Source organism: Humulus lupulus, chromosome 1, assembly GCF_963169125.1.
Source record: "Humulus lupulus chromosome 1, drHumLupu1.1, whole genome shotgun sequence".
In the NCBI taxonomy this organism is placed as follows: Eukaryota; Viridiplantae; Streptophyta; class Magnoliopsida; order Rosales; family Cannabaceae; genus Humulus; species Humulus lupulus.
In genome coordinates, this window is record NC_084793.1 from 280,690,535 (window position 1) to 280,705,961 (window position 15,427).

General features: G+C 33.7%; 1 protein-coding gene across 1 annotated transcript; it reads right to left on the bottom strand.

The window, feature by feature from the left end:
• Positions 1–9,597: 9,597 nt before the first annotated feature.
• LOC133807286 (DEAD-box ATP-dependent RNA helicase 16) lies at positions 9,598–15,018 on the bottom strand. Its single transcript, XM_062245519.1, has 15 exons — positions 14,726–15,018; positions 14,458–14,616; positions 14,288–14,377; positions 14,050–14,178; positions 13,474–13,574; positions 12,985–13,099; positions 12,691–12,822; positions 12,424–12,489; positions 12,138–12,317; positions 11,890–11,985; positions 11,250–11,387; positions 10,795–10,877; positions 10,524–10,561; positions 10,023–10,237; positions 9,598–9,908 (listed from the first exon to the last, which is right to left on the bottom strand). The coding sequence occupies exons 1-15, from the start codon at positions 14,900–14,902 to the stop codon at positions 9,822–9,824; spliced, it is 1,806 nt and encodes a 601-aa protein (XP_062101503.1). The 5' UTR covers positions 14,903–15,018; the 3' UTR covers positions 9,598–9,821.
• Positions 15,019–15,427: the final 409 nt, after the last annotated feature.

The following is a 15,427-nucleotide window of genomic DNA, read 5'->3' on the forward strand; positions in this document are numbered from 1 at the left end:
CATGAGGTTTTGATTAAACAATACAATGATTTGCTTAATGCTCTCAATGAAAGCACTAAACTATTGACGTCATTTTTCGTCAACTTAAATTTGAAGAGCACAAAACAAGAATATAGAGAAAGTAGAGGGATTCGGATGTTTTTTTACGTAGTTCAGCAGTTAAAATTTGTCTAGTCCACGATTCACTGTTATTATCACTACTCTCTCAAAACTTTGGATGAAAGCAATTTGGCATAGTATTCTTTAGTACAATTTGTGCGTGAATACAAATGAATTACTCCATGCTATTTATGGGTCTAGTTATAAGAATATCTCCCTCTAATTCAGGTAAGTTACAATCAATAAAATAAATATGAAATATTCGCATTAATAACATTAATTAGGTGCGCTAATTAAGTAAAATTTCATGATAACAGGGATTTAATATACAACTTAAACGAATCTCTAAGAAATAGGGATTTTCTATCAGCTATTCCGTGGACCAAATGCGTCATTGAGCTCGATTGTTGTGCTGACACGCTTTCGAGACTGCAAAAGCTTCGAGCTCATCGTTCCAATTGTAACCTCCTCCTCATCCAGTAATTTGGTCGAATATGTTCCTCGGAGAAGTTTGGTATCTTCGAGCCTGCAACTCAAGCTCGAACAATGCGACTCATGCTCGAGTGCTAATAACAGATCTGAAACCACTTGACAATTTGTATAAGCGTACTGCTAAAATCTGTAGATTCGAGCTTAATTTTTCTAAGTATATTTCCAGGCTACTTATTTTATTCTCAAAATTTAGGTGTAACTTGTAATTTTATATCATAGAGAGAAAACGAACTTGCTTATACAACATAGTAAATATAGGAGTTATATTGAATGTTGTAACAACTCATTTAATAGCACCGTTCTCATAAGACAACGCCTCAAAACATTTAACTATTTAAGTCTTATATTACGTAACAACTCTTCAGTCACAGCCAGCGCCTCAAAACGTTTAACTATTTAAGCATAGTAAATATAGGAGTTATATTGAATATTGTAACAACCCATTTGATAGCTAATTACTATCTGTAAGACTGTAACAATCATCTTAATGATTATACTTTTTTTGTAACATTCACCTATTGACCTATAAATAGGTGAGCCCAAAACTAAAAAAGGTTGATCACATTTTAGACTCAATGCATAATTTGCTAAGAGTAATGATATGTGCACCTAAAATATGCATCCAAATATTACACATAGTGACGTATCATTGTTTTTTAAAACTGTTAACAATCATAACCAACTGTTAGATGACTCTCATGATTAGTTAGCTGTTACTAATTCTGTTAGAGTTTGTTAGGTGGTTATTAGTTTCTTTCTTGGTCTTCTAGGCTCTGGTAGCTCTCTCTCTCTCTCTCTCTCTATATATATATATATATATCTTTGTATCTTCCCTTACTTGTGTACTGAGCTTTAATACAAAAATACACTTTCACAAACACATTGAGTTCTTTCTCTTTTTCTGTTCTGTGTTTTTCTTAAGTTGGTATCCGAGCATCTAGATCATGGCGACCTCTGGTGATACCACGATGACTTCTGGCGACGCTTCGACACTCTCATCGACGGTCCCTACCTCTATGCTCCTGCCTCCCCTTCGATTGGATCAGACCAACTATTTTTTCTGGCAGTCACAGGTGCTTCCCGCCATTCGAGCTCATGATCTTGAGGGGTCTACTACACTGGTACGTAACCTTGTCTTCACTCGTTGGATGCGTCTTGATCAGTTTCTACTTTCTTGGCTCATGTCCTCTATTTTTGAATCCATGATTGGACATGTTGTTAACTGTGAAACATCAGCTGATATATGGAGCACTCTAGAACAACTATTCAACACTCGTTCTAAAGCTTGGATGATACATCTCATGTCTCTGTTACAAAGTACCAAGAAAGGCTCTCTCACAATTGACGAGTATATGCTAAAGATGAAAAGCTTCGTCGATGGCTTACGGGCAGCAGGCAATCCTATCTCTGAAGATCAGCTTATTCTTTATGTTCTTGCTGGGGTTGGAAGTGAGTATGAATCTGTGGTGGTCAACCTTACATCCAAAGATTCGGTTACTCTTCAAGAAGTTCAGTATATGTTACAAAATCATGAGATGAGATTGGAGCTTAATCAGTCCACTACTCTTTTGGATCTCAGTGGCCCTGTGGTAAACTATGCTCAGTCCAAGAAATCGTCTTCCACTGCTCCATTCCACAATTTTCGATCCCCTTCCACCAATAATTTCTCTTGTGGTCGGGGAAGAGGTTCCTCTACTGGACGGTGCCGAAGTTTTAATGGAGGCTCACGTGTTGTGTGTCAACTCTGTGGTAGACCTGGTCACACTGTTCAAAAATGCTATCGACGGTTTGATGTTAGTTTTCTTGGACCAGTTGAATCTGCTTCTTCTCAAATAGAAAATCCTCCTCAGGTGTATATTGCCTCTCCTTCAACAGTTAGTGATGATGCTTGGTTCTTAGATAGTGGAGCATCGAATCATGTCACTGCTGACCCTGCTCATTTGTAGCACAAGAACTCCTACAAGGGTAAGGAAAAACTCGTTGTCGGTAATGGTTCTCAACTTTCCATTCAACATATTGGTTCTAGTTATATTGCTGCTAATCGTTCATTACATTTAAAGAACATTCTTCATGTCCCTTCTATAACAAAAAATCTTATTAGTATTTCCAAATTTACTAAAGACAATAATGTAACAGTTGAGTTTACTTCTGATCTCTGTTTTGTTAAGAACAAGACTTCGAACCAGCCACTTCTTCGGGGCATTCTTAAGGATGGGCTGTACTAGCTGGTTGCTCCTTTGGATTCTCCTCAATTCTCTGTGCCCAAATCTGTTCAGCCTTCCCCATCTAATGTTGCATTTTTCTCTGAGTTTGTATCAAATCCTAAGTCTTTCTCTTGTAATAAAACTTTACATAATGTAAATTTGTGGCACAAACGTCTTGGCCATCCTAATAAAGCTATACTCAATAAAGTTTTGCATTCTTTGAATCTCTCTCATATTGAGCCTACTTTTTGTCATGCTTGTCAATTTGGAAAAATCCATCAATTTAGTTTTCCTTCCTCTAGTAATTCAACTCAGTCCCCATTTGAGATTGTTCACACTGATCTCTGGGGTCTGTCTCCTCATATCTTAGTAGAAGGGTACCAATATTATGTTCATTTTGTTGATGATTTTACTAAATTTACATGGATTTTTCCTTTAAAGCTCAAATCTGAAACTACACAAACTTTTCTTCAGTTTAATGCTTATGTTGAAAGACAACTTGGGTGTAAAATCAAAAGCTTACAAGCTGATTGGGGTGGTGAATACCAACCCCTTCAACCTATTTTAGCTAAACTTGGAATTGTGTATAGGCACCCTTGCCCACATACTCATCAGCAGCAAGGTATAGCTGAAAGAAAGCACAGACACATCACTGAGATGGGTCTTACCTTGCTAGCTCAAGCCCACCTCCCTCTTAAGTATTGGTGGAATGCCTTTGTGTCTGCTACCTACCTCATAAATCGGTTACCCATTCAAAAGCAACAGTTCAAGTCTCCATTTGAGTTTTTGTTTCACAAACAACCAGATTATGATTTTTTAAAGGTTTTTGGCTGTGCTTGCTTCCCATTGTTACGACCCTACAATACTCATAAATTTGTTTTTAAAACATCTACTTGCATTTTCTTAGGTTACAGCCCTTCTCACAAAGGGTACAGGTGTTTACATCCCTCTGGTCGTGTATATATTGCTAGAAGTGTCAAATTTGATGAGCAATCATTTCCTTATTCGTCTCCTTTTAGTACTCATAACATTGTATCCATACCTAGTTCATCTCCTCAATATATTCATTTTCCCTCTACTATCACCACCAACTCTGTATCTCCACAACAACTTTCCATTCTTCCTTCAGTTTCCCTTTATCAACATGTTTTTCCTATGTCTCAAGATGATCCTACAGATCAATCTGCATCCTCTCCACAGGCTTCTCATTCCGCTCCTCCTTCCTCTACCATTCCTATTATTGATGAGTCTGCCCATCTTTCCTCACAGCCTTCTTCTCCAATCTTACCCGTTCACTCTATTTCTCCACACCATATTGCTCCTTCTTCTTCTAGTACAACTCCCATTGCTGCTTCTGGTTCTACTCATGCTATGCAAACCAGGTCTAAATCAGGTATACACAAACCCAAAGTGCTAGCAGCAACTATAACTAACATTAATCATGTTTTTTCTGAGCCTACTACTGTGCAGAAAGCATTATCTGATTCTAGGTGGAGGACAGCCATGGAGGTAGAGTATCAAGCATTAGTAAGCAACAACACTTGGTCTCTAGTTCCTTATCACACAGACATGAATGTTGTTTAGAATAAGTGGGTATTCAAGACTAAACTTAGAGCAGATGGTACTTTGGATAAGTTTAAAGCACGGTTGGTAGCAAAGGGTTTTCAACAAACTCAGGGAGTCGATTACTTTGATACTTTCAATCCAGTGGTCAAACCCTTTACCATCAGAATTATTTTTACTTTGGCTGTCACCAATGGTTGGGATATTCAACAAATCGATGTCAATAATGCATTTCTCAATGGCGATCTCAAAGAAACAATCTATATGCAACAACCCTATGGTTTTGAAGATGCTAACTTTCCCAACCATGTTTGTCAACTTCACAAAGCTATCTATGGCTTGAAACAAGCACTTAGAGCTTGGTATGACAAATTGAAATGTGCTCTTCTTTCTTGGGGATTTACCAACTCTGTCTTGGATAGCTCTTTATTTTTCTGTGCTAAGGGGGGTCACATGTTGCTAGTGTTGGTCTATGTTGATGATATTCTCATCACCGGAGCTAATTCACATTAGGTTCAGGAGGTCATTTCAACTCTACATAATCAGTTTGCCTTAAAAGCTCTCAGCCATGTCAGTTACTTCCTTGGTTTTGAAGTTTATAGAGATGGTTCAAATTTGCATCTGTGTCAATCCAAGTATGCTTTGGATATACTAAAAAGGACCAATATGGATCAGTCCAAGCCTTGTTCGACTCCCATGTGTCCTGGATATAAATTAGCGACTTCTGACAGTGATGCCTTCTCTGATCCAACACTTTACCGCAGCACTATTGGAGCATTGCAGTATCTTACTCTCACCAAACCTGATTTGTCTTATGCCATCAATAAGCTGAGTCAATTTATGCAAAATCCCACCATTGCTCATTGGTGTGCTGTTAAGAGGGTGCTGAGGTACATCAGGGGTACTACTACAAGAGGACTTGTCTTTACTCCAACTTCTCCTCTTGTTCTTCATGCCTTTTCTGATGCGGATTGGGCTTGTGACTTAGATGATCGAAAATCAATTACTGGCTTCTGTGTCAAGCTTGGTGAGAATCTTATCTCTTGGGGTTCCCGAAAACAAAAGGCTGTCTCTCGTTCCAGCACAGAGTCCGAGTATCGCTCTTTGTCTACTACTGCCACTGAGGTTGTCTGGATCACCTCCTTGCTTCATGAATTGGGTGTTCCTTTAACTACTCTTCCTGTGATCTGGTGTGACAACCAAGGTGCTCAGATGTTGGCCTCCAACCCAGTTTTTCATTCACGAACAAAGCATATTGAGGTCGATGTTCACTTTGTTCGTGATTTGGTTCAGCACAAACGTGTGCAAGTCAGCTACATTCCGACTAAAGAACAGCCAGCTGACATGTTTACAAAGCCTCTTACTTTGCCAGAGTTTAATTTTTTATGTAACAAGCTATCACTGGAGTATGTTCTGTGTAGCTTGAGGGGGCATGTTAACCATCATAACCAACTGTTAGATGACTCTCATGATTAGTTAGCTATTACTAATTATGTTAGAGTTTGTTAGGTGGTTATTAGTTTCTTTCTTTGTCTTCTAGGCTCCGGTAGCTCTATATATATATATATCTTTGTATCTTCCCTTACTTGTGTACTAAGCTTTAATACAAAAATACACTTTCACAAACACATTGAGTTCTTTCTCTTTTTCTGTTCTGTGTTTTTCTTAAGTAAAATAGTGGATCCCAATTTTAATAAATGTGATTGGCTAGGCCAAACTGCCACATCACTATGTGTAATGTTTGGGTGTATATTTTGGGTGCACATATCATTACTCATTTCTCCAATATTTTATTTATTTTGCAATTTGCTTTTAATTCTTAGCTATATATTGAGTTAGTCAAAATCCTCCCTCCAACAAGAATTGCCTTAGATTATGAAGTATATATTGTACTCATTTTTTGCATAGTAAGATGACAACAATATGCTTATTAGCATTCAAAGATTAAATTATTCGCAAGATAGAATCACTTTGTCGCTATTTTGATGATCGCCCTATAAGAGCATGGTCTGGTCGTCGTATGTTCATAGGCTAGGCAAATAGTGTGTACTCATGTATTTACTTTTTTTAGTTGGTAAATTATTAAGTTTATTTCTATATTTTCCATAATTTAGCTACAATCAGTAATGAGTTACTAGGTACTTAATATCACTGGAATTTCCACTATAAATACAAGGACAAAGATCAAAACAAGATTAGAGACTTCATTGTACTATAGAGAATTTACTCCATTCTATTGAAAAATCAACTACCTTAAGTAATTTAAGTTCACTTAATCTTGGAGTTTTGAGAGCAAAAAGTAATAAAACAAACTAAGTCTCATTTATTAGGTTGAACCACTATAAACAATTTTCTCATTTATTTCTATATTTATTATTCTCCAAATTCGTACAATATTCGTCTTTTTCATTAAATTATTAGTTGAATAAAATCGAAAAATAACATAATATTTTAGCAAAACAAATATATATGTCAATGCATATCAAATTTTAACTATTTTAGCTTAATGTTTGGATAATAATTAAATAATATTGTTTGATCCATCAATTGAAAATTAAAATTAGAATGATTAGTGAATTATTTATTTTTATATTAATTAGAAAAACCTGCATAATTTTATATTGTACTTTTTAATTTGAAAAAAAAAATACATTATATCAATTTATCATACATTCTAAATCAAAATATGATAACAATATAAATTATTCAAATCAAAATTAAAAAAAATTAAATTATTCAACATTAAACATACAAAATCAAATAAAATCACTAACAAGAATAATATCTAAATTTCATAAAAATTAATTAAAACCTAAAAATTTATTTCTGATTTTTGGTAGAAATTATGTTTTATTTTTTGTGATTTTATTTAATTTTAGATTTTTTTTCAATTTGAGTACTTTTGTTATAAATAGTCTAATTTTTAATATTGAGAGATTATTTTTAAAATGAGCCCAACCATCTTAGTTCAACTTCATGGTTGTTTGAGTTGACCATGAGTGACCATGAAATTACACTAACCATCATGGTTTACTTAGTAAAATTTTCATAACACATGGTAGTATGTTGACCCACATATATTCGGATTAAATTAAATTCTAATACTAAACAAATAAATTTAAAATTTCATAGTATGTCTTAAATTGTTTTTAGACAACCCTTATAGTTGCATAGAGCAATTTGAAGATATTTGAGTTGGTCATGAAATTGCATTAAGCGACTCTAATAGTCGTAGAATAGTCATCATGATCACTTAGTTCAATTTTATGAAATTGCACTAAACGAATTTTACCCTAACAGTCACATAATTTGGCATTTGGCATTTGGCATTTGGCATTAGTGGTTGCTTATGGAAAATTGAAGATTGTTTGAGTGGCCATTGATATTGGTAAATGATTAATTAATTTGATATTCTTTTGAGGAGCTATTTACCCCTAAAATTGATTTATATATTTGAAAAGGTACCCCTAAAATCTATTTAGACATTTTATTTAAAATATATATAATTAATTAAACTATTTGTAATTATATATTTAGTGTATGAGTATATGTTTTTTATGGATTTACTTTTAGATTAGTGCGGTACTTAATAATTTATCATTCCATTAGACAGTAATTTATCAAACATTACAACTTCTATTGACTGTCAAATTTAAAAAAACGAAAACACTTAATACATGGCAGCAAGACTTTACTCCATAAAACAAATCGCTTTTGTTTTTTTTTCTATATGTATATTGTAATATTTCCAACTCGTTGGGAGACCTACATTTCAGATTTTTGCAATTCAATATGAAAAAAAAAAAAGTAATTTGGAAAATAAAGACACTTAACATGTACTCCTTCTTTGATTCTAAATCTACAGGTTAAAAAGGGGTGCATCAATGCATCTTCTTTTTTAAGAGAGTACTACAAAAAAGAATTGTGGTTATTTTAATAGAACGACTTTTCTAGTATTTTGTGGTGGAAAAACTATTTTTCTAAATAAAATATGAAAAAAAAAATGATATATCTTTCAATTGCATGGTTTGGTGATTCAACCCAAACATAATAATTTGTACACCACTTCTAAATTTGTATTCATCTTATGTAAGTAGTTATTCCTAACACATTCCATAAATGAAGCTTTGCCACACTAGTAAAAAAATCTCGAATTTATCAGTAACTGTTAGTCAAAAAGATTTCTGCATTTATTGGGAACTGTTTGAGCACGTTTTATTAGTAAAGTTTATGATGGTGTGGTAATGTTCATTACATGACAGAAAATGAGTAAAAAATTGTATGGAGTTTAAAAATCAGACTTTGTTTAATTTTATTTTTGCACCATGTCTTCAAGTTCTTTGTCAATTGATATATCAAAATTTTAGGTATGGGACACATGAAACTTAGAGGGTGTTTGGCACCTTAACTAAAAGACTGTTTTTTGTTTTTAAAAGCTAAAAACTGTTTTTTGAAAATAAGTGGGAGTGTTTGGCATTATTTTCCGAAAATAATTTTTAAAAACAAAGTTACAAAAAACAGAAAATTTTGAAAACAAGAAAAAGTTATTTTTTGTTGTTCTCAAATTTTCTCACTTCTTATTTTTCATCATTTTTTCTTTTAAATTATTTTATCTCATTATTTATTACAAACTTTTAAAATATTTTTCTCTTTGTAAATGTATTTGTTAAATTTTTATTTAAGATTTAAAAAAAATAAAACTAAAAAATTATTTTTAGAAAATATTAACCAAATACCTCTTGTTTTTTTAAAACTACAAAAACAATTTTCTATTCTCATTTCTGAGTACACAATTTTGAAAACAAAAAACAGAAAATAATACCAAACATGCCCTTAAGTTTTGATAATTAATAATAATGACAGATATATAATAATAAGAGTAATGATATGTGGACGCACCTTTTACACCCAAATCTGTGTAATAATGTTTAAAGAGTAGTGTTTCATTTCAAAAAAAAAAAAATTGTGTAATATTTGTGTAAAAAGTATGTACACATATCATTACTCTAATAAATATAAAGAAATAATTTCAAATTAAAATTTTTATTCAAAAATCAAATTAAAATTGGTTTCCTCCCTAATGGAGTCACCACCAACAGAGGCCGAGTCCACTCTACTACCATGTGGTCCAAAAAAGATAATCACGTGGTAGAATGGAGGGCCAATAAATTTGCGTTCAGATCTAGTTATAGATGTAAAACACTTCATGTAACTTAAAAACGAAAGAGACACCCAGAAAGATACAAGTAACTGTAAATTCCGATAATAAAACAAAACTATAAATAAAACATCATAGAATGGACAATGTGATAAATAATACCCTATTTGGAACAAAATTGTACCTACCTCTAAAAAGGTTCGTTTCTTACTACTTCTGTGATGCTCTTTATGAACACTGTATATGTTTTTGGTACAAAAATGTAAATAACCATGGTGAACCCCAATCTAAATTAGCATTTAAAATCAAGTGGTTTTCTTCTTTTTGTTTTTGTTGTTATCATTGCCATTGCTCTCTCTCTTCATCCCACCTTTCCGACCTTTCTTGTGTCCCTGGTATCAGATCAATGGGGGTCCTTTAGTAACAAATTTCATGGAATTTAATGCTAAAAGCCAGGATGAGTATTTCTTTGTGCATATATAAGGAAAATGACAATGAACAGATACCTCAGCAGAGAAAGTCTTGAGAGGATCCTTATTTCTTCTGAACCTTTTCTTGGATCCGTTTTGGCGAGGAGCATTGGTATTTCCCATTGCAGCTCGAGCAAGCTTAACAACCTTACTTGCTTCTCGAGTTGTTGCGTCCACCAAGTATTCAGGAACATCGCGTAGGTGAGGAGCAGGGGGCTTCTTGCTCAAGACCTTGTCGTGCTTTAGCAAATCTATTCAAGAACAATTAAGTAAAAAGAGATCATTTCTAGAAACTTTATGCTAAAGTAAAACTAAAATATGTAAAGAAGCTAATTTGATGTATTCAAATCTGCTGTCCCATTTTGATGTCTTGCCTTCTGCCCCTTCAATAATGACTCACCAGCTTGTCTGCAAAAACTCTTTTACCATATGAATTTGTTTAATAAAAAATTGCTGATGAATTGCCACATTAAGGGGACATAGGAGACCCCAAAATGGCTAGCATCCCCAATATGCACAAGACTCATTTTCATTTACCTAAATCCCCTGGATTAGCTTCGAAATGGGCCTTTAACCTAAATACAAAAAACACATAATCAGAACTCAGTCCAAAAAAACAAGAAAAAAGCATCATCGGAAAACTTAAGATCTGGGAATGTGGTACAAGAGGTTGTTGGGTGAGAGAAAAAAGGCATTCAATTAAGAAATCACGAAAATATATAAACACTGGGAAAAATAAGTTATAGACAGTGGAAGTATTCTTGGAAAAAAAAATATTATTGGGGGAAAATATTAAGTAAACACTCACTTTTCAGAGTTGAGAATTTCATTTCTTAAATCCTGAGCTCGTGATTCTCGGACAGCAATTTTGGTCACACTCTTTGCAACATCCTGTAAAGGGTCACTGCTTTGAATCAATCAAATTTTTCTTTGAAGTCAAACCAAGGAAATAACTTTATCTATTACACATTAAAGTAAAAAATATTAAAAAAAAATAGACTAGAATCGATTTGTTTCAAGAGCTCTACATAGATGCATCCTACCTATTCAAACAAAGAAAAAATCTCTTTTCATTTGTCTTTCCCTAGAAAATAGTGGTGAATTAAGAAATAAAATAAGTTGGTGCCGTTTCTTTCATTTTAATACATACTTAAACAGAAAACCCTTAAAAAAAACAAAACAAAAATTCACACCTATATGTAAAGAATCCACTGCACACTAAAAAGGTTTGTTTGTTATGAACAACAGACTCGGAAAACTCACCTCAGCTCTGTACCGTAAAGACTCCACAGCGTTTTTTGTTAGCAAGGGAAATGGAGCAATTAAGTTTTCGTCCTTGTTTCCTTCATCCCCTAAAAAGAATTTTATTTCCTCAAAGACGTCCTCATCCTCTGGACAAACCTGTTAAAAAAAAAAATCTTTCTAAAAATTGCCAAGAATTTTTATAATTGCATGACATGCCATCAACATGCCAAATAATCAAATCGTAATACAATCAGTTCTGTTTTATGACATCAACACATCATATATGAAAGAAGCTAGCATCCTTGTCTTATACCCAACACTTAAAATACCTCATACATACAATAGCTTCTTTGCCTTGGAAGTGGAAATCCAAGGCTAAAAATACCAACGGTGTAAGATGGCATTATAATTGGCCAACCACACTAATTCAAATTACTGGAATATGCCTTTAGGTTCATTTTTGAAGCCTGGAGGTAGATCTAACCAACCTAGGTGCATTCAGATGTCCCAACGAGCTTCAGTATCATCTTGGGACATGGAGGGAATTGACATTAAAGAAGGCAATGCATGAAATAATTATTATAATGTAACATTAGAGGCCCATTCTATTAATTCGTGTCTCCTACGTATTTAAATTAAGGTCTGCATGGATACTCACAAGTGAGACAGAAGCACCGGTATTGAATGCTCTTCCAGTACGTCCAATACGATGGACATATCCTGCAGGACTTTGAGGCATTTCAAAATTAATAACCTACAAAAGAAGCAACCCGGGTGTTGTTAAGACCTTATGCATCCATTCCAAAGGACAAATAATAAGATAAGCATGAAGGATATAATACAACATTAGAATAACAAATAGTTGTTGAATCTAAAAAACCACAATTCTCAATAGCATCGACATACCGTATATACATTTTTGAAGTCAATTCCCCGAACTACTCCAAATTCAGAGTCTAATTTTTGTTTGGCATGCTTTCTAAACTTTTTTTGTTTATTATTACTCTCAATATTGGCTTCTTCCTTCTCTTTCGATTCACTATCATCAGTTGCAATTAAGTAATCAAAAAGCCCAGCATTGAATTCCTGTCAACAACACAATATCACACAAGTTCTCCTTTAATACATATAATGGTGAAAGGTAACATGAAAAAATTCTTCTTGGGATAGTTAAATGGAGTGTGCAGCAAACCTCAAGAATATGCAAACGAGAGTTTTGTGGCAACTCAGCATTGAGCACAGCAGATTTAATTCCAAACTGCCCAAAAAAAAAAAACAATTAATAGACATTGTAAGAAAAGGCTGCCAAGTAAAAAGATGTTCTTTCTAAAACTTTAAATCATTGTCCCTCTCTCTCCAATCCAATTTCTCTCCTCCCCTCTCTTATCAAATTTCATACCATAATTTTATTAGAGAATTGAAAAATTAGTGAGAATACTGTGAAAAGAAATGATCATACCTTTTCCAAAAATAATCTTAATCTAAATCCCATGTCAATTGTATTAGTAAATATCAGAACCTTTTTCTGAACCAACTCCAACTTCAAGAGGGAGAGAATGTAAAGTGACTTATCTCGATAACTGCATGATATCTAAGCCACAGTAGAATAAAATATAAGGTTATTTCTTCTTGATAGTGAACATACATCACATTTTTATTCTAAAGAGGAAATAATCAAAAGAATAAGAGGAAAAAAAAGACTGATAATAGAGTGATGACCTACAGAAATTTAGTCTAAAAAAAAAATTCTTACCCAAAATTGCTGAACATTTTTTGGGATAATATCATCCTTGACATCTCCTACTTCAGGCAGAGTCAAAATGAAAGGATTGTGAAGTATAAGCTTCTTTAGTTTCTCAACATCAGCGCTGTCAAGTATAAGAGGACCAACATGAGTATATCAAAATGAATTAAGCTAAACTCCCACAAAAGAAAAAGAAAAAGAGAAACGGGCATGAATAACAATAGCAGCAGATCAGTTGAAATTGTCCTTTTAATTACAGAAGCTGATGCAGTTCCAAATATTACGTAAGATTAGTAATAGGAACAACAGGTCCTCTTAGTAGCTTACTAAGTTAAGGAGTCAATATTATCAACCTAGGAATTAGAATTATATTGCAGATAAACATCGAATTGAACTGTCAAAACAGCATACATATGCTGTCAGAAAAAATATATATATATGTATAGGTTTTTAATTGATAATTTTTCCTTAGCATTATAATCAACATCAATAACACACCTTGAGGTAGCAGACATTAGAAGACACTGACAGTGCTTAGGAATATGAGGTGTTAATGCCTTTATGTCTTCTTCATAGCCATATGATAAGAGAAGATCTGCCTGAAAATTAATATAAGTCAACAATCCAACAAGCAAACACAAAGCAATCATACAACCGAAGATAATAATTGATTGGCATCAATTATAAAAACGAAGAAAACTCTCTTTTTAATCAATAAGTTTTTCTCACTTTCACCCCTTGTAATTTCTAAATTGAAGATAGTCGCATGTAATGACAAATCACAGCCATATTATTAAAAGCTTGTGGTATAAACAGGTTCCGTTATAGTGCTTGAAAACAATTTTCCACAGCTCTTGCATGTTCTCTTTTCATTTTGAATAAGGCCTATGGTATAGAGTATACAAATTCAAATCCTAGAGAGATTAATTTGAAATCCGCAAGCATATAAATATCCAAGTATTTGAGCAAACATTGTAATGGCAACTAAATTGACAATTACACATAAAAGCAAAGACATATGTCAAATTTTCCAAAGAAATAACAACTTATAAGATTTGAGAAGTAGGTCCTCGCCTCGTCAAGAACAAGAATCTCTAGTGAACCATTAATGGATGCTGATTGAAGAACACCAACCGACATGCATTTTGGAATGCAAGCAGGAGTCGAAATCAGAATATCGGGTGGTCCTGCCAATGCATTCCTCTGTAATGCAAACTCAACGACTAAGGGTCAAGTGTCAACTATTGCTTAGCCAAATACATGACACGAGAAAGTCTACTTCCAAATAATTAAAAAGAAGCAAAGAACAAACCAATTCGGAAGCAGACATACTGCTTGTCAACTGGACAGCTTTCAACTGAACTCTACACAACTCAATGAGTGACAAGACTTCGGCATATACCTACCAATACATTATACAATTACGTATACAGAATCAGCTAATTCAGCCAAAACAAAAAGTGGGAAAATTTAATAACCTACTTGCTGACAGAGTTCCCGAGTTGGTACGAGAACGAATGCACTTGGGGCAAGCTTGGTTCTTGCACCAGTATCAACAAACAACTTCTGCAACAACGGAACAAGGTATGCGAAGGTCTTCCCAGAACCAGTTTTTGCTCGAGCAACCACATCCTTACCTTCCTGAAGATCAAAATCAATGAAACTTAATAAGATAAATTAAGCAACCAATATAAGTGAATTAGTGAATTTGCGAAAGATATAGAGATAAGAGATTAAGTGGGAAACTGACTAAGACGAGAGGAATGGCCACGCTTTGAATGGGGGTGGGTTTCTGAATTCCCTTCTTTAGCAAGGCACGAGTTAGGCGAGGGTCCACTCCAAGCTTTTCGAAGCTGGGCTCCTCTTCACCCTCTTCCACTTCCTCGCGTTCGGTCAACTTCTCAGATTTTTCTATCGTTTCAGCCATTGAAGACAGGGTTTTTGTCGATGACAACAAATTTTGATGCGTGGAGACGAACAGAGTTTACAGAACTAGAACTAGGGTTTAAGGGGTTTTTTCTTTTCCTTTTTCGGATACAACTTCTGTTTTCCTCTCTCTCACGATATTTTTGGGTCCGCTGAGCATATTAAAGCCCGATATATTTCCAATACAAAGTAATTGGGAAATTTTACAAAACTATACAACTTTTTCAGATTTTGTTTAAAAATACCGGAATTTATATTTTTTTCCCTTTTTTTTAAGAGATTATTTCATATTAATGGCTTTTTATTAGATTTTTTTACAAAAATATTTACATTTAACTTTTTCACTTATTTATGATTTTTTTTTATATAGAAGTTCATATTTATGGATTTTCATTCCCATAAATTTGAAAAAATATATAATTATGTTTCCTTTTTTTTCCTTGCATTTTTCTTCTTTTTTTTCTATTTATTCTTTTTTCCTTCCATTTTCTTTTTTTTTTCCCATTACTTTTTTCACATATATTAT

Coding starts and splice junctions, on each gene's coding strand:
- LOC133807286 (XM_062245519.1), bottom strand. CDS start 14,902: ATGGCTGAAACGATAGAAAAATCTGAGAAGTTGACCGAACGCGAGGAA. Junction 14,179..14,287: donor GTATGTCTGCTTCCGAATTG/GTTTGTTCTTTG, acceptor TTTGCATTACAG/AGGAATGCATTGGCAGGACC. Junction 12,823..12,984: donor AAAATGTTCAGCAATTTTGG/GTAAGAATTTTT, acceptor ACTGTGGCTTAG/ATATCATGCAGTTATCGAGA.